At 41.5% G+C, this 20,304-nt stretch overlaps 2 protein-coding genes across 2 annotated transcripts; one reads left to right on the top strand and one right to left on the bottom strand.

The window, feature by feature from the left end:
* The first annotated feature begins 9,276 nt into the window (after positions 1–9,276).
* LOC139466598 (uncharacterized) lies at positions 9,277–12,375 on the top strand. The gene is made up of 2 exons (XM_071248188.1): positions 9,277–9,745; positions 9,818–12,375. Exons 1-2 carry the CDS (start codon positions 9,277–9,279, stop codon positions 12,373–12,375), a joined length of 3,027 nt encoding a protein of 1,008 aa, XP_071104289.1.
* Positions 12,376–16,136: 3,761 nt separating this feature from the next.
* Positions 16,137–18,784, bottom strand: LOC139466859 (uncharacterized). Its single transcript, XM_071248600.1, has 2 exons — positions 18,567–18,784; positions 16,137–16,920 (listed from the first exon to the last, which is right to left on the bottom strand). Exons 1-2 carry the CDS (start codon positions 18,782–18,784, stop codon positions 16,137–16,139), a joined length of 1,002 nt encoding a protein of 333 aa, XP_071104701.1.
* Positions 18,785–20,304: the final 1,520 nt, after the last annotated feature.

A 20,304-nucleotide genomic window follows, 5' to 3' on the forward strand; every position in this document is an offset into this window, starting at 1 on the left:
CCTTCGCTCGTCACGCCAAAGACCCGGGTTCGATTCCCGACATGGGTACAATGCGTGAAGCCCATTTCTGGTGTCCCCCGCCGTGATATTGCAGGAATATTGCTAAAAGCGGCGTTAAACCATACTCACTCAGTTGTAATCGCAGCCATATTGCAGCTGCTCGGGGCGATTGACATCTGCTACACCATATACGGGAATGCCGTCGTCACGTTGGTTTCACAAATGTTGACACATTGTATATATGTTTAATCATGTTGACATGATCATCGTTCCATGGAATGAGTTAAAGAAAATTGTAAAACAACCCAAACTGAATAATGAAACCGTCGAAAGTAATTCGAGACGAACTGAAACTACACGTAGGCGCTGACTGATATAGTTTGGAGATGCTTACATGTACGACGTGCCATTTTTCGTGTCTCTTCATGATGCGGATCCTTACTGCATTTGTATACGTTTATGCCTCGCTATAGCGCCATGTGATCTTGGGTTGATCAGTGAAAGTTCATATTAACATAGCCTAAAAATCAAAACAGGACAATCGGTGTACCTTCCTTTTATCATGTATATACATCAAATCTGATTGTGCTCTTTTTGTGTGTGAACAATTGAAAAATAAAAATAAATTTCAGACTTGTTTTTTTCTAGTTACTATGTACTACGTGAACTTATGTTCGTTGTTTAACGCCGCGCTCAGCAACATTCCAGCTATATTAAGGCGGTCTGTAAATAATCGATTCTGGACCAGACAATCCAGTGATTGACATCCTGGGCATCGACCCACGCAATCGGGATCGAGTGAAGATTACGACGTTTGTAGCTTTTGTCTGTTTGTTTGTTGTTTAACGGCGAACTCAGCAGTATTCCAGCTATATGTCGGCGGTCTGTACATAATCTAGACTGGACCAGACAGTCCAGTGATTGATATCATCGATCCACGCATTTGAGATACGATGACATGCATCAACCAAGTCAGCGAGCCTGACCACCCGATCCCGTTAGTCGCCTCTAACGACAAGCATAGTCGCCTTTTACAGCAAGCATTTGTTGCTAGAGACCTATTCTACCCCGGATCTTCACGGGTCGAACCAGCAAATGAATTATGAAAAAAAATACATGACCACACAAACACGTTATTGCTGACACGAAATCAACGTCATCGAGCTTGACCACTTGATAGAGACTTTTGTTTAACGCCGCACTCAGCAATATTCCAGCTATTTCGCGGCGGTCTGTAAATAATCGATTTTGGACCAGACAATCCAATGATCGACATTATAAACATCGATGCACGCAATTGGGATCGATGACGCGTATCAACCAAGTCAGTGACTTGCATCATTGTTTGTTTATTTGTTGTTTAACGACGCACTCAGCAATATTCCAGCTATATGACGGCGGTCTGTAAATAATCGAGTCTGGATCAGACAATCCAGTGATCGACATCATAAGAATCGATGCAGGCAATTTGGATACGGTGACATGCATAATTGTTTGTTTGTTTGTTTAACGTCGCACTCAGCGATATTTCAGATATATGCTAGTTTTTTGACTGCGGCGATAAACAACAAAGACACATTGTGTATATGAGCTCAAAAGGTGATGGTAACGCTACCAACACAAGATGTAAATGTCATATCTTGCACTCCAGTTGCAACAAACAAACAATAAACATGTTTGCTTACCACATGTCATCTAGTCATCTTTGGTTATATAGTCAAGTCCCGTTTATCCGACATGGTTGGTTGCATATGATTATGTCGGATTAACGAGTATGTTGGATAAACGAAATGAAGTAGTATCAACGCTCTTGATCGAAAATCGGACAACTACACGATACATAACGATATAAACACGTAATTAAAAAAAATACAAATGAAATACAGTAAACTACGATTATAACGAACACGCTAACAACAAACTAACGGATATAACGAACTAACTTTATAGTCCCGACCATATGCTGTAGTTATGCTGTATATATGCTCATAACGAATTACGGTTATAACATAACGAACTAAAATTAGTGGTCCCTCTGAGTTCGTTATAACCGTAGTTAAATGAATTCATATGGTACTACGTTTCAACGTCGATAACCACATTGTAACAAATACATGTATCATGTAATATCGTTTTCAGTTATTCTTTCATCCATTTATTGCATTCACTATACATGAAATTTATTTTTGTACTCACAAACAATTCAGTATCACGCCGTTCACGACTTTGTATATTACGATAATGTGGTATGGGGTTTACGTAGCATTCAACATCACGGCACTGATATAGCGACATGGATGCACGTGTGTTTGTTTGTTTGTTTGTTTAACGCGCCACAGCAATATTCCGTCGTCATGTAACTGGAATATTGCTGACTGCGCTTTAAACAACAAACGAACAAATCTGACCTGACTTACTTCGTATTGATTGATACCTACAGCGCGGATATATGATATTTTTTTCCCGTCACAATGAAAAGGAAGAAACAAGCTTCAGGGACTTGGTTGAATATTTTACGAGCGCTTCAAAGTAATGCTCTGTGAGTAATGCTCTGTTACAGAGATGGAAAATATGAGGCGTCATCGAACAGGTGAGGTGAAATGGGGTTTAACGTCGCGTCCAAGATTATTGCACTTAGATAGCGACGTGTGTGTGTGTGGCTGCTTGTACTAGTCCGGACTGATGCCGATTTATAGTGCTAGCCAACTGAGATACCATGCCGCAGTTTAACATGAATATCCCACTCCGACTCCGAGCCGACCAGTCCTTGCTTTAACCCCTTAATGCCGAGCGTCAGACAGGGTAAGGACAAGTACCATCTTTTTACGTCTTTTGGTATGACGCGGCCGGGGATCGACCCCCGGACCTTCCGCTCTCCGGGCGGACGCTCTACCACTAGACCACGGAGGCGGTCGTCAATAAATAAGAATAAAGTAACATAGAAAACGTGGTAAAACTTTGTTTGTATTTCTTGTGTAACACCACACTTAGAAATATTCCAGCTCTGTGGCAGCAGTTTGTAAATAATCGAGTCTAGATCAGACAATCCAGTGATTATGAGAATCGATCCACGCAAATTGGATTGATGACATGCATCAACCAAGTCAGCGAGCCTGGCCACCCGATCCCGTCAGTCGCCTCTGACGACAAGCATAGTCGCCTTTTACCGCAAGAATGGGTTGCTGAAGACTTATTCTACCCCGGATCTTCACAGGTCCCACGCAGTTGGGATACGATGACATACATCTACCAAGTCAGCGAGCCTGACCACCCGATCCCGTTAGTCGCCTCTAACAAGCATTGTCCCCTCTAACGGCAAGCATGAGTTGCTGAAGACCTATTCTACCCCGGATCTTCATGGGTCGATGGACATGATGCCTTTGTAGAATGACTTCGCCATTTTAGTATATTCTTAATGCATGTCTGCACGTGGTAAGTTTTGTGGAAAGTTTCATCATAACTAAAAAGAAAGAAAAACAATACGGCCTGAATCAACATGGTCAAAGAATCACATCGCGTTCATCTCACTTCTAAGGGAGATAACTGCTACCCGTAGAAAACATCGCACGTGCAGCTCATGGGAAACGTGATCTACGACGAGAAGGGAGGCATGTTAACAGGTTGACTAGACCGGAGACCGCGAGAACGCGAGCCTTTAGCTGACACAGCCGTTAACTGGTAAGTATTCAAACCAAGTTGTTAATAATTTTCAGAGCTGTAATGAAATGTCTGTCACAGTCTGTGTTTTAATGGACGTTCATCCACTCTTCTGCTTTCGAAGACGGAAACAAATATTAATTTAGTTCCCCCATTTCTTCTTATTCATTTATAGAATATATATCTGTTATCGAAATTACAACTTTATTATTTATAATCTGTCCAACAGTTCTCAGCACCCGAGCATGTATCTGACGACACGTTTTCTGGTAAAGTATGTGTTTTATTTGCAATTGGACCCAGTATAACGCAATGTTGCGTTCAAAGCAGACTGTGTTGACAGCCCACTGTCGTCGCATGCGCTTTGTGAAAGGCCTTTGTGATTATGCATGTGTTTCGTTACCGTATTTCCGCAAATTAGGCCTTCAATAACACGCCGGCGTGGAATTGACTGACGGCTGGCTACAACACTGTCCGAAAAATAGAAGCCGGTCCTCTGTTAGTGCAGAGTTGCAGAATTAGAAAAATAATTCAACCAGACCACATAACTATGGTGGCCGAGAGGGGACATCGCTTTCTCGCTCTATCGCTTTCTCGCTTTCTCGTTCTATCGCTTTCTCGCTTTCTTGTTCTATCGCTTTCTCGTTTTCTTGTTCTATCGCTTTCTCGTTCTATCGCTTTCTCGTTCTATCGCTTTCTCGCTTTATAGCAATATTCCCTTTTGGCCACTATATGGGTCGCATGTGTTATGTGTTTCCATACGATAAAAAGTATATACGTAAAACAACATTAATGATTTGTTAAACCTGACCTCAGTGGGCTGAGGCTGAGGTGGGTTTTAATCATAAGAGAGCTGAGATTTTTCCAGTCACATTTCAAATGATACATATGGATGGAATGTTGACATTTTCTCACTATCTACTTAAACATAATTTAATAGTACAGACGTAGGGGCTTTAATAACAATCCACGGATTTCTGCGTACAAAAAGAATTTGATTGATTAATGGCCGTATTTAGGAGTTTTATTGGATCCCCTGCCACCAGGCCAAGTAATGAAAACAACAGCAAATAACACCGCTCATTAGCGCTGAGTAGTACGTACTTCCTTAATAACAATAGTGTTTTCCTAAAAACAACACTCAGGTTATATCGATGTTTATTCTGTTGGCGGAGTAGATGTCATCAAAGTGGAAGTCCTCACCCAAGCAATGGTAATACTACCGGATTTCCATTATGTAATTTCTAGTTTTTGGATGACATAGTGTTCTCAGTAACCGTAATGTGGAAGTAGATAGTTGATTGGTTTGCCGTCTTATCAACAGTCATTTCTGAGACATAAATGCAAAGTTTAATTAAGTCTACTCTCATTTTTTGCATTTATGATTAACTTTAACGTTAATTTCAAGCTTTACAGAACAGACTATTCAAAAGAAGTTAAAAAACACCCGATTCCTTCATATGACCATGGTTAGTCATAAGAGAAAGCGATAGAGCGAGAAAGCGAGAAAGCGATAGAGCGAGAAAGCGGGAAAGCGATAGAGCGAGAAAGCGGTAAAGCGATAGAGCAAGAAAGGGATATTTCCAATAATGCCGTACATTAAAACGGTTTTTGCTGATATTTAGTGATCCATTCCTGTAATTCTCACCGCTATTTTGCCTCTTATAAATAGATTTTTTAACATCCTTTTAGTAGATAAATATGTTGCAAATACATACTTAACTTTTTCTCGTTTAGTTTGTGAGTTTGTATATACACACGTGTTGATTTTCCTGTTGTGTAGTAAATAAGCAAGAATCACAGACTACAACAGATTGTCACTGTTCATATTTTCATTTTGTTCATAATAACCATATTTCATATTGTTATCAACTTTAACTATGTGGCCACACTAATTATTATGTCTCTCCATATCAACTGTGGTAGCACCACAGCAATGGGGGCGGGGGAGGTGGTGGTGGTGGTCCCTTTGAGTTCGTTATAACCGTAGTTTACTGTATTTTATATCATTACTAAACTTAACCGATCCGATTTTTATTCATATGCCGTTCGGAGTTGTCATTAAATACATCCAGTCGTTCCAAAAGGCGCAGTTTTGTCCCCGCAGGCAATAATGGTATATGTTTGTAATATGGAGCGGTTGATTTAATCTATAAAGAAAACTCTTAACAGCTAATTCTTGGAATGATTGCATGAGCGATGTAAACCTTATCCATTAAGGTTAGAATTGCGGTTACCCGAGTCTGAAGTTCAGCCCCTTTCACAAAGCAACCGCAGCCCGATCTTAATTTGGTGTGTTGCAATCTTAAGGCTGTATGACATAGCGTGCTGAATCCATTACTCGATATGCTGTTATAGCTACTTTCCATCTTTTGATTCTTTGCGTGATTTCTATCACAATTTGTTTGTGCTGATTTTTAGTCCAGTTGACATAATCGTCAAATGTAGTCTCTAAATTTGAACGTTACGAAACTGAATCACTAACTTCAACCACGTTGTAAGATACCATTCTTCACAGCATGAGACCGCCTCCCTGGTCTAGTGGTAGAGCGTCCACCCGGAGAGCGGAAGGTCCGGGGTTCGATCCCCGACCGCGTCATACCAAAAGACGTTAAAAGATGGTACTTGTTGTTACCCTGTCTGGCGCTCGGCATTAAGGTGCTAAAACAAGGACTGGTCGGCTCGGAGTCAGTATACTGTGTCTGAGTGGGGTATTCATGTTAAACTGCGGCATGGTATCTCAGTGAGCTAGCACTATAAATCGGCATTAGTCCGGACTAGTACAAGCAGCCACACACACACGTACATGCACGTAGCTATATAAGTGCAATAATCTTGGACGCGACGTTACACCCCATTTCACCTTCACAGCATGCCTACGTGTTTACAATCTATGTGTCAGAATTGTATTGAACTAATCCCAGGTAAAAGTTATAACAGTTTCCCTCAACTACCAAAAACGGAGTTTGATAACAGAAAGACCCTCAAAACAAAGGGTTCATGCCACAACAGTTTATCTAAATCATGATCATACATTTCTTGATGGTGTCAATTGTTTTTGTTTATACATGTAGCACATCCGGGGATGACAATTCTCAAACATGGGTAGAGTGAGTGAGTATGGTTTTACGCCGCTTTTAGCAATACTCCAGCAATATCACGGCGGGGGACACCAGTAATGGGCTTCACACATTGTACCCATGTCGGGAATCGAACCCGGATCTTCGGCGTGACGAGCGAACGCTTTAACCACTAGGCTACCCCACCGCCCTAAACATTGGTAGAAATACCGGGTGTTACTACGTGTACTTTGAACGACACAACATATACATTCACAATGGACAACAGATATCGACTCAATCTTACTTATATTTCCTCACACCCTTATGTTATACTATAATAGGGGGCACAGTCGTCTAAGGCGCCGCGAAACGCTGTGCTGAGTTGCTTCCCTTGGACACGCCAGAAACCTATGATTGTGGGTTCGAATCCCGGTTCGCCCCGATTATGTTTCTAGGTTTGTCAGCACCATACCCATGCTCATGGGTTTCACCGAAGTGGCAAACGTCTATGACTTGCATCACTTCGGGCTTTCCTCCCACAATAAGCTGACACGCCGCGATATAACTGGAATACTCTTCAAATCGGCGTTACACCCAACTCACTCACACTCACTGAGATACCAATGCGAGCATGTGTTTCCCAGTCGGGAAATTGCCATTCGGCTAAATGCTACTAAATATGCATTTAGCATTTAAGTAGTGAGACGGCTTTCGGGGTTACAATAGGTCCTGTCATTATACTGGAAATGCATTTATCGTCTTCATAATGTCAGCTATAGGGACGAGACTCTGGTATGAGCTTTCAGTGGGCATGTGGAGGTAATGGGATGAACACTGGAAACACATGGCGGTATACTATGTAATAATTACAAGGGCCGTCTGGAAATGTGGTAAAGGCGTTGTTTCCTTTTTCATTTATTTGCAAACTCTTTGAAATTTTAAAATGTCATCAATTAGATTAGTATTGATTAGTAGGTTTTCCCAGACAGATTGAAAGTTAATCTTAGTGTTCTCAGTGTGCGACTGATATATGGCTTAGAAATCAAAACGACCTTTGAAGATCTGGGCTAGAATAGATCTTCAGCAACCGCAACATCAGCTTGCCGTAAAAGGCGACCATGCTTGTCGTAAGAGGCGACTAACGGGATCGGGTGGTCGGGCTCGCTGACTTGGTTGATGAATGTCATCGTATCCCAATTGCGTGGATCAATGGTCATTATATCAATTACTGGATTGTCTGGTCAAACTTGGTTATTTACAGACCGCTGTCTTATAGCTGTAATATTGCTGAGTGCGGCGTTAAACATAAACAAAGCAATCAAAACTGTATATCAATTTATTAACTTATCCTATTTCACAATGTCCATTTCTTTTTTCTTCTGCGATCCCATGTAAGGGTGCTTGAACAGATTCCAGGCTCTAAAAAAACATTTCAAACGAACACTTTCCATCAACAATGTGGCAGGGGTAATAACGAGATCAGTGAGTGAGTGAGTGAGTGAGTGAAGTTTAACGTCACATAACGGCAATATTTCAGCCATATCGTGACGAGACAAAATATGACCTTAATAACATATATTTAAACTGTCTAAAATTCTGTCGTCGATGGACAGTATAATAACTAGAATATCAGATTGACGTAAAACTAGTTTGAGAGCATGTACAAATAGATAACCAACTTACCATTCAACAAGACAATATAAACTATAGATCGCCACCAGCTGAAGGTAGATCACAATGCTGGGGATCACGGGGATTTACAGTAATTTTGCTACCTGCATGGACCCCAGCCGGATTTACATCATCCCTTCAGTTGTTAGCGATGGCTGACAAATTTAGCCAAACATTAAAATAACACTATTATTGCAATATGCTACTATTAAAAACTTAGAAATAACTATACTTTGAAAGACGTGGTCTTGCATACCGTCTCAGGGGGACAATATATTGACACTTCTTTAACAACCTTCGAGGATATAGCCACTAACAATCTCAGTTACTGATTTTTTCGATCAATTGTAAAAGTGAATTTATTTATTTCCAAAACATAGCAATCAAAATTTAGTAATCAATTCTATTTCCTTTAAAACCCCCAAATTAATGGGTACTTACCTGGTTAAAAAGATCCTTCATAGCTGAAGCTTTGAAATACTTATCCCTTGTGATGGAAAAATCAATGCAGTCATGTGTTCGGGTGAATTGTTTTTTTGAGGCTTGAAACTCTGTTCAAGCACGTTTCCACATAGTGTCGAAGAAAGAAAAAAGGCAAGGTGTGAGATAGGATATGTATATAAATATACAATTTATTATAAAAAAATCATTATCATATTCAATGATATATACAATATGTCCATAGCAGTTGTAAGAAATATGACTGTGGTTAAATACAAATAATTAGTTTAGCTAATTGTGTTTGTTTTTAATGCAGCTTGTTAGGTGAGCATCTGTGACTGTGGTATTCCTGTTGATTGTGATGAGTAATGTATATATTTCTCTACTTTTAGGCGTAGAACAAATTTGTGACATCCTCATCATCACTGACAATAATCTTTCCACGATGGATTCAGCATCTTTCAAAAGTGTAATTGTCTGTGGACAGTGTGGAGAATGGTTTGGAGATACGTTATCCCAAGTCCAGCACATGACCACGCACACCTTCACAACGACAGCAAGCAGCTCAGTTGGGACCAAGATGGCCCTGGACTTCATGCAGAGATGTGACAGAGATGCCTCTGGACAGAGTGAGTATGACCATGCTGATGCTGCAGATGAATTCTCCTTTGATAAGGGTAGCCTGACTGCAGATGACACTTCATCTAATAAAGAGAATGAGACTGAAGCTGACAACCAGGCTGCGCCCCCTCATCAGAGGGACAGACTGCATATCTATGGAGAATGGGGAGAATCTCTTGATGATTACATGCATTGTGATTCTCACTGGAAGCAGGTTCATTCTGAAAATGACTACACTCCTTCGTCAGCTCGAGAACATGAAATGGACAAAATGCCATGTTCAGCTCGAGAACATGAAATGGACAAAATGCCATGTTCAGCTCGAGAACATGAAATGGACGAAATGCCGTCTTCAGCTCGAGAACATGAAATGGACAAAATGGGAAGCCATTGGTCACATTTATGTAGAGATTGGGCATGTGACTCTGTTCACTTTGAGCAGCCTCATGAGAACTGTGAGGACCTGAGCGGATCTGAAATGGGGGTGCAAGAACATTCAAGAGTTCTGTGCTCAGGCACAGCTGAGGATTCTCAGGATGCAGAGTCGGAGTCATCAGATTTGGAACATGTGTGTAATGAAGGCAGGTGTACAATTGAACACCAGTCTGATGCCACACCATGTGAAGTGGAGGCCATGAGTACTGTAACAAGATCCTCAGGTGCAAATGGGGATGAATCAATAGCTAGTACAAAATGCAAGATAGATTGTGGGAATACATGTATTTCCGCAGTATCTAAAGATAGTTGTGGTACACTAGGAGGTATCGTATATGAATCTAAATTCTCAGAGTCAAATAGTAGAAATACATCAAATATTAAACAGAATGTTCGTCAGGGCAAGATGAAAGTGTATTTGAATACAGAACTTGGCAAGAGAAAATATAGTAGTGGGGAGGGGAGTAGTTACTGTGCAGGCAGTATGAATAGAAATGGATCTCTGTGGGATGATGGCTCTCGGACAGATCTCACACGAAGTAGCAGTGTGACTGTGACTGATAGGTCTGTGAATGCAGGGAGGCGCCCTGAGCCTTCCATGGAAGATTGTCTTGGAGTGAAAGACTTGAACAGTATTACAATGAAAGATGGGCATGTTGAACATTCAGCAGACATTCAGGCTGTGATGGTACTTGATAGTCAAGGCAAGAAGTACCCTCCTGATAAAATGCCTGGAACTTGGTCACGTTCTTTCTATCAAGATACCTTAGAGCAGTCTGAGGGGTTCAGGAGGACTTCAGATACTGCCTCAAGCACAGTGGACATTAAACCATACCCAGCAGTGACAGACACACATAACTTAAGCCACAGTTTAATGGTTGGTTTTAATTCTTGTTCTGGTGCAGAGTCAATGCCAAATACACATTTTGCAACTGATATGAATCACAACAAAAAGTCATTTCCGGGACAATTTATAAAATGTAGAAATCAATTCTCTGATGAGCATGAAAGAACTTCAAGCCCAAGAAAATGTAAGAATAGAGACAACAACTTTGATAATTTATCATTTATCTTAAAAAAGAACAAAAATTGCAAAAGTTACAGTATTCATAAGGCGCAATTTATGGAGGAGACACGCACAGGATCACCTTTGTCTAAAAACAGAGACCAGCAGTATGGTTACGACATTAATGAAACAGAAGACTATAACCATAAAAGACACGTTTCTGACTCTTCATTATTGTTTGAGAACAAACACAGTGATTTCATTTACAGCAGCGTGAAACTGTCCAACCATTTGAACCATCAGAACTACCTGCCTCTTGAGCAGCATTCTCCAGAAGGGACAAGATCAGGTAACAGTTGTACAACACAGTCTCTTAGTGGAGTGTGGACCCACAGGTGTAGCGTTTGTGGGGAGAGGTTTGAAGCTGCTCGGGATCTGCAGAAACACCTGATCTCTCACAAACAACAGTGTAATGTTTGTGGTGAAGGTTTTGTCGAGTTGGAAAATCTCAATGCACATTTAGACATGCATCTGAAGGATGCTGATGAAGACAATGGGGATGAAGGCAAGGATGAGGAGGATCTTCAGCATCAGTTGTCAGGTGATGTAGATGCACCTGACCATGCAATCAAACCCCACGAACTTGTTTATGATCAGGGATGTGCTGTGAAGGATCCACCGAAAAAGAGTTACAGGTGTGAAATATGCTCAAAATTATTTGTTGCTAAACAGACTCTTCGTATTCATATGAATATTCATCTTGGCAGACGGTCAACATGTCCTGTGTGCAAGCAGACATTCTCTACAAAGTGGTCTCAGAAGAGACATGCTGACAAGTACCATAATAAAGTGAAAGTTTGTGAAAAGTCTTTTTCGTCACCAAATAGTTTAAATATTTATAAAGCTAGTAAAGACTTTATTCAACAAGAAGACATGAATTCTTTTACTTGCGAGGTGTGTAAACGGGGTTTTTTGTCAATAAAGAGCCTCAACAACCATTCTAGGACACACCGAAATAGGGTGGAGGAACTGCAGCAGTATATGAAGACCTTTAGATGCAAGGAATGTGGTCAGATGTACAGCAGACAAGAGAGCTTAATTGCTCACATGAATGTACATGGTGACAAGTACATGCATTCTTGTGAGTCGTGTTTTGTTGGATTTTCTACCCTCATGGAATTGGACTCTCACATGCAACAGCACAACAATGTAGACGAAAAGTTAAACATTTGCTCCATTTGTGGAAGAGGATTTGATCTTCATACAACGTTGATACATCATGTGCAACAGTGCAGGAGCTCCCAACAGGATACACGTCGAGAACTGAATCCACCCGTTTGTGGTATGGTATTTGAAGATATTAAGGTGATGGAGAGAGACAAAGAAAAGAAGTTTCAGTGTCCTGTTTGCAGTAAAAAGTACTTGAGAAGGAAATCTTTGAGACATCATATGAAGATGAAAAAACACTTAGCCTCCGTGTGATTGTTTGGGAGTGGCTGTCATTAAAGCTGTGCACTCAAAACCAGGAGTGTTGAAGCCAGTCTATGGTCTTTGGAAACATCTAATACTAATATACATGATGCTGACTAGCACTGAAATAATGCAGTGTGAGTATATCTCTTGGGAGTGATGGGCCTTTCAGATTTTTTTCTTTTTGCATATTTGTTAAATATACAAATGTGAAAAGTATGTTTTTCACTTGACTGTTTTTTATTTTGTTAAGGTTTAGGCTCACCTTGTTATTGTGTCCATTTTTGTTTGTTTTTTTGGGGGGTAGTGAATATTTAGAGTTAATTAGCTGTAGGAGGTTGACAGAACTTGATTTGTAAAATCACAGCACACGGATTTATGAGATTCCATACTAGGTGCCCTGGGCAGTCAAATGGGGAAAAACTGTTCAATTTTTTTTTTTAACTTACTAATTTTCATACGTTTTGAGGAATTTAGAAATTTTAAATTAAATTTTGGAATTTGTACTCTCATTTATTGCAACTTGGAGCTGAACATCGGCCTCTGAGGAGGTCACTGCATGTCCTGTGCGCTGGTTACTGATTCCTGCCTACTGTAGTTGTTTTTCTCAAAACGAAATAATTACAATTACCATGAATATATTCATCAATTTATGTCTGTCTTGAAGTGTGTTTGCCCTTCTTTAATAAAAAGTGCCAAAAATGTTTGAAAACAGATCTGAAATGCTCTCATTGAATTCCAACGTACAGTTATGGAATTTGACCCACCCAAAAAGTTGCAAAAAACAAGAGGTCACTCTGACATATCACTCAAGACCTAGGTTTGATTCCTTAGATGGTGATAAACCCCATTTTTGGTGTCCACAAAGAACATGAAGATGTAAAAACCAAACTGCTTTACTTATGTAGCAGACCCGTGACGACCCGGGGTGGAATAGGTCTTCAGCAACCTATGCTTGCTGTAAAAGGCGTTATGCTTGTTGTAAGAGGCGACTAACGGGATCTGGTGGTCAGGCTCGCTGACTTGGTTGATGTATGTCATCGTATCCCAATTGCGTGGATCGATGCTCATGATGTCTGTCACTTGATTGTTTGGTCCAGACTCGATTACTTACAGACCGCCGTCATAAAGGTCAAATATTGCTGAGTGCGGCGTTAAACAAAGTTTAACAAACAAACAAACGAATAAACAAAACAAAACAAATGTGACATGACTGAACTACTGATACAAGCGGTGTTCTCAAACTCAATCAATAACTCATTCCCCCCGATAATGTGTTTAGGCCGCGATTCGCTGTGCAGAGTTGCGTCCCTTGGGCACGCCAGAAACCTATGATTGTGGGTTCGAATCCCGGTTCGCTGCGTTTGTTTCTAGGTTTGTCAGCACCATACCCGTGCCCCGAAGTGGTAAACGTCCGAGACCTGCATCACATCGAGCTTTCCTCCCACGTTAAGCTAACACGCCTTGATATAACTGGAATACTGTTAAAAGTGGCGTTAAACCCAACTCACTCACTCTCAGTAGATGATTGTTTCAACTTGATGATTGGGCCTCCCAACAGCTTGTGACCCAGATAACTTGTAATGTTTTGGTGAGTGGGTATGGCTTTACGCCGCTTTTAGCAATATTCCAGCAATATTATGACTGGGGACACCAGAAATGGGCTTCACACATTGTACCCATGTGGGGAATCGAACCAGGGTCTTCGGCGTCACGAGCGAACGCTTTAACCACTAGGCTACCCCGCCGCCCCTGTAATGTTTTAGTAGTTTATTTATTTGACAGTCTCGGTTTTATCCGTTCTTATGCATAGATTGAATAAAGCTGAGCCTCTGTACTTTTGGTATTTTGAGGTTTGCAGTAATTATTCATTGTGATGAAATCTATTTGTACTATTGCATCGGTATAGAGGGACCATGTATTTACTTATTTATTTACTTGTTACAATGAAAACAAGTAGACACTTTCAAGAACATATACCAGTAACTCGGTAATATTATTTATTTTGAGTTGTTTACACATATTTATTAAGTTGTCAATAAACTATTGCTATTACATCTAGATGTGGTTGATTCCTTACTCAGGTCTAGCGACATGATCCTCGATTATCCAGTTCAAGACCCATTCTCTGTCAGTGTCGTTTGAGTCGAACAGCACAAGGCTAAAAATACCCAGCCAGTCATATGAAGCTAACGAGCGAGAGTAATTCCGTGCTAAGTTAAAGATAGCAGCGATGGAGGTGGTGACATCAATGCCGAAACGAAGCTATGGTTGGGAATGGGGTCTCTCACTCACTCGCCCACCCACTCGCCCACCCTCTCAATCACTCACTCACTCACTCACCCACCCACTCACTCACCCACCCACTCACACACTCACTCACTCACTCACTCACTCACCAAGACCTGCATCCTTTCGGGCTTTCCTCCCACATTAATCAGGCACGCCGCGATATAACTATAATACTGTTCAAAGCTGCGTAAACACCGATAACGCTCTGCGTAAGCTGACACGGTCTGTCGCTACACAGCTGTCATGGCAAGAAACTTATAGACATAATTACGTCTAACATTAACATATAGTTAATACATCGCTGACTTGGGCGTATTAGCTATGCATAAATATAATACTCTACCATATGCCCCAGAAGGTACCGCAGTCATATTGGGGATAAGGATTTTAAAGAGATTAATAAGCATTAAGAACAACAATGAGATTTGCGGGGGTTGGTTTGACTTAGTCTAACAATAAACAGATTGGAATGTTAACAAACATAGTGAGTTTGGTTTAACGCCTCTTTTAACAGTGTTCCAGTTACATCAAGGCGTGTCCGCTTAATGTGGGAGGAAAGCCCGAAGTGATGCAGGTCTCAGACGTTGACCACTTCAGTGAAACCCACGAGTACGGATATGGCGCTGATAAACCTAGAAACATAATCGGGGCGGACCGGGATTCGAACTCCACATCATAGGTTTCTGGTTTGTGCCCAAGGGGCGCAACTCTGCACAGCAAATCGCGGCGCCTTGTCGACTGGGCCACCCGTGCCCCCCACAATAAACAGATTGGATTGAGCAGAGCGGAGGACCAAATTAGTTAACTAACTTTCCAAATTGTTAAAGAAAACACATATATGTATGTGTAATTGAAATATTTATTTTGTTCAGGAAAACAAACATACAACATAAACTACTAATTAAGAATCAACATAGAAAGGATCCGAATACGATCTCTGATGCCCTGCACACAGATGCTACCATACCGTCACCTCAGCAGCCTCTCATCGTTTACTTCTGGTTCAGAAATTTGTCGAAAATGAAATAAGTTTAACATATGCACTATCAAGTGATTTCATTGTTTGAATCATGATTCACGGGGGCATCTAAAATATTCCACGAAATGCGAAAATCCGAAACTCAAAAACGAAAGTAAGAAATGTAATGACAGGTTTTCGTGTTCAAAACATTTGCTTCGAAAGATATACAAGAACACCCGCGGTATTGTTGAAAATGAAACCAAGGAACAGGGTAATTTGATTTTCCCGAATTGCTCGAGGTCTCCGTAAACCTTATGAAAGCACCCACATGCGTACTATCTTTATCTATAATTAATAAAAATAACGGAAATTAAAGTACAATTTCATAAATCAAATTTGAACTGTAATGTTCAAATTCTAACAGACACCATACATGTAGTATTTTACTACACAACTTCTGTGAAACTATACTCAGCTAATGGACACTTTCTCGAAAGGAAATAGGGCAGTGAACTAAATTTCAAAATTGATGCATTTGCTGAAATCTGTCCATCTCTTCATCAGATTCGGAGTCGGATTCCGCTAGAGCCGCCCCGAGGCCTCTGGTTAACAAGATCCACCTTCTCCTCTTCTCCCATATTGGTACCTCAGCCATTCGCTCGTCCTGCTTCTTTTTGAGAATATCCAGCTTTTCATAAAACGTCCGAAGCCTCATTTCAATAGGGGGTTTCTTGATGGGCACAAGTGGTGGACAAATTAGCTCTTCTTCTACAGGAGACGTAACAGAATGACGAAAGTCTTTGGGTTTGATTGGAACTAGTTCGGGGATTGTTTGGGATATACCTGGAGCGGGGCCTTCAAAGAGTTCACAAGGACGATGTCGACTTGAAAGATTGCCCAGGCGTTCAATCGTATGGAAGCCACTTCCCCGTGGGCGCGCCCATCTTTCCGCAACTAGGTGTGGATCACAGTCATCTGTGGCTACTGACAATAATCGGGAAATCTTTTTGCTGAAGGAGTGTTCTGGATCATAATTTTTATCGATATCATCTTCCAGTTCCTCAACCTGTTTGTCACGAAGCCTCTTCAGGAAAATCTCGGCTCTGTCATGGTTGTTCAAGGTAGGTTTACGGGCCTGGAGAAGCTTGATTTGAGCTTTAGTGAATTTCGGCACAAAGGGTTTCTTCCCATTGCTGTTCTCTGCTTGTTCGTCCCCGGAGCTGCTGTGTGCGGACGGGGCGGTGTGAGCTTTTCGCAGTCTCCGTCTAAACACGCAAGGTCCTTTGACCATGCCTTGAATAAGTCTGTGAAAACAAAATAGTTACGTTTGTAAAGTACATATTTCTATAGGACATGGTGGTCCGGTCACAATTCGCTGTGCAGAGAAAAGCAGGCGTACCAGACACCTATGATCGTGGGTTTGAATCCCAGTCGCCCTGATTGTGTTTCTGGGTTTGTCAGCACCAACTCGTGCTCGTGGGTTTCACTGAAGTCGTATTCGTTTAGGACATGCGTTACTTCGGTCTGTCCTCCCACATCACAATGATAGGTCGTGATATTGAACTGAAATACTGTTCAAGTATTTAAACAGCGCACTCACCTACCCCATATTGCAATAATGTGCAATTTGATATGCAACCCTTTATGTGTTTCGGGGGCACGGTTGGCCCAGTCGCCTAAGGCGCCGCGATTCGCTGTGCAGAGTTGCGTCCCTTGGGCACGCCAGAAACCATGATTGTGGGTTCGAATCCAGGTTCGCCCCGATTAAGTTTCTAGGTTTGTGTGCACCATACCCGTGCTCGTGGGTTTCACCGAAGTGGTAAACGTCTGAGGCCTGCATCACATCAAACTTTCCTCCCACAATAAGCTGACACGCCGTGATATAACTGGACTACTGTTAAAAGCGGCGTTAAACCCAACTCACTCACTCACTTTATGCGTTTCGTAAGAGGTGACCCATTGTGGATTCCAGGGCTAAAAATGTCCCCAGTACCTCGTGTTCATCGTAATAGAAAAAATAAAAGGTGAGCTGAGGTGAAATGTGTTAAATCGCCGCGTGCACTTATATAAAGACATATCATGCACGTGTATGTGTGGCTGTTTGTTCTAGTCCGGATTAAAGCCGATTTTATAGTGCTAGCCCACTGATCATACCATGCTGCAGTGTAACATGAGTACACTACTCAGACACAGTATACTGACTTCGGTCGACCAGTTCTTGTTTTAGCCCCTTAATCGACCCAGACAGGGTAACAAAACAGTACCATCTTTCAACGTCTTTTGGTATGACGCGACAGATGATCGAACACCGACCTTCTGCTCTCCGGGCAGACGCTCTACCACTAGACCACGGAGGCGGTCCAAATAAAATGGAGAACGAATGGTCACAATGGCTGATTTTGTACCAACGTACACCGATTGCGATTGGGGATTGTTACCTTCTCTATTTTTATTATTGGCTTCAACACACACTAAAGTACTCATTGTGATATTTGGACACAAACTTTGAAGATCGATGAAATGTTAAAAATTAAAGGGGGTCTGCATTATTATTGCTCCAAATCCATATTAATCGATTACCATGACATGCTGAATAATATGTATAATAAACTCATTCAAGTACTGCAGTGGTTACAAGTGATAGAGTGTTGCTTTCACCTACTCGACCGTTTCCATATACAAAATGTCTCGCTTTTGTATTCATAGAAAGAGATTAATAGTGGACACAAAACTTTGAACAGGTACAGTCAACACCATATTAATCACAAAAGGAATCCTGTATACATCAATTACATTAATCAAGTCTCTCATTAACAATAGTGGTGATTAAAACGGCTCTTTGATTTAAATTTTGATAATTATTGTTATGTGCTATCCTTTATCCAACTTCATTATTAACGGAATTGAAAGTACCATTATTCATAGGATTCCTCATCATACATAATCTTACTCTGTATACGCTGGGACTTGGTTGGATTCACATAACTGCAACTGTTTTAAGAAGCCGTATGTGTCGATTTTGTCCTTGTCCAGAAGCTCCATGAGAAACTTCTTCTCTCGATCAAAGCTGGCCAGCTGCTTTCTCAGCTTCAGCCCGGCCAGATTGTTCCTGTTATTCAGCTCCCGGAACGCCCTGTTGAAGGGGCCGCGTGAAGACGACACTTCCATAGTGAAACAGTGGTAATAAGATAGGAGAAATACCACAACCCTGCATAACACCTCGTCAGTGCTAAAATAGTTCCATTACTCCGTTGGACACTCAGATGCTGGTTGTTTGAGTAAGTATTGCTTTAAACAAAAAGCGATCACATAGTTCTTATGTCATGTCTGTCCAAGTCATTTTCTCTGTGTCATTAGGCGTCTCCTAAGTGGTAGAGAAGGTCTGTTTTGATGTTTGAGATTTCGACAGACGGAAACCCTGTCTATGTTTGGAGACGACCAATCAAAACCGTTTCACTGTTACTAGCCTAACATTCAGAAGGTCATAACAAACCTTGTTTCATGCAAAGTCGGGATATACATGCACAAATAATCCAGGTTCAAACAATACATAAAGACTCTAATCGCATTACTCCTGATATAGCGCCATTATGAGGAGCAATGGTTTGTCTGTAATATGTAACACATAGGCTGCGTGTATAAGTGTATTAATGGCTTATCGGGATTACGTACGCTGGTCACTAGAGTCGGAACGATTGTTGATTATCGGATTGCATCATCGCTTATGAATCGTTGAGGATAAACGTAGTTCCATATTATGTGGTGGGCCATGACCTACAGACATATTCATGACTCACTTGTGTATATACCTACTTGTTCTCGTCGCTATATCGGTGACATAATGCTGATGCGACGTTAGATTTTAACTCACTCACTCACCTAAAGACATTACACTAACATTGCGCTTACTGAATCCCACTTCAGCAACCCCTTGGGCATTGTTGGCTAGAACTGGTCCCTAGAAAGAGATCACGTATTGGATGGGTGGGCAGGCTGTCATCGTTCAACGACGGAGGGGAATGTTGCTGACAATATCAACCACCGGGATACCTGGTGTAGACGTGATTATGTACAGACCCCCGTTATACAGCTGGGATATTCCAGGCTGCGGCGCTAAACAGCCGAACAACCAGACAAAGAAAAAAAACGCAAAAAAAACAAACCACTTCTCCGTCCGTTTGTTGCTTCAGTTTCCTACGTGCACTTATCAAATTGCCTTCGTCTTGTGTGTGAAACACCGGTGCTCCCCCGGCTGGCTCAGTCGTCTAAGGCGCCGCGATTCGCTGTGCAGAGTTGCGTCCCCTGGACACGCTAGAAACCTATGATTATGGGTTCGAATCCCGGTTCACCCCGATTATGTTTCTAGGTTTGTCAGCACCATACCCGTGCTCGTGGGTTTCACCAAAGTGGTAAACGTCTGAGACCGGCATCACTTCGGGCTTTCCTCCCACATTAAGCTGACACGCCGTGATATAACTGGAATAATGTTAAAAGCGGCGTTAAACCCAACTCACTCACTCACTATTCAAATATAAACCATAAATATTTTGCGCTGCCTCCTACCAATTTGGATCACAGCTTTAAAATCATCATGGATGCTGTCGAAGCATATTCTAAAACATGAGTCAAAAGAGAAGAGGAACTTATTGAGTGGCTTTCAATGTTGGTCACGTCAGGGCGTGATGTTG

The sequence above is a fragment of the Haliotis cracherodii genome, unplaced genomic scaffold (assembly GCF_022045235.1).
Source record: "Haliotis cracherodii isolate W230 unplaced genomic scaffold, xgHalCrac1.p SCAF_19, whole genome shotgun sequence".
NCBI lineage: Eukaryota > Metazoa > Mollusca > Gastropoda > Lepetellida > Haliotidae > Haliotis > Haliotis cracherodii.

What these genes read in the sequence shown, in the direction of transcription:
- LOC139466859 (XM_071248600.1), bottom strand. Translation starts at nt 18,784, where the DNA reads ATGGAAGTGTCGTCTTCACGCGGCCCCTTCAACAGGGCGTTCCGGGAG. An exon ending in CAAGTCCCAGCGTATACAGA is followed by an intron (nt 16,921 to 18,566) that starts GTAAGATTATGT and finishes TTGTTTTCACAG; the next exon opens with ACTTATTCAAGGCATGGTCA.
- LOC139466598 (XM_071248188.1), top strand. Translation starts at nt 9,277, where the DNA reads ATGGATTCAGCATCTTTCAAAAGTGTAATTGTCTGTGGACAGTGTGGA. An exon ending in GCCATGTTCAGCTCGAGAAC is followed by an intron (nt 9,746 to 9,817) that starts ATGAAATGGACA and finishes CAGCTCGAGAAC; the next exon opens with ATGAAATGGACAAAATGGGA.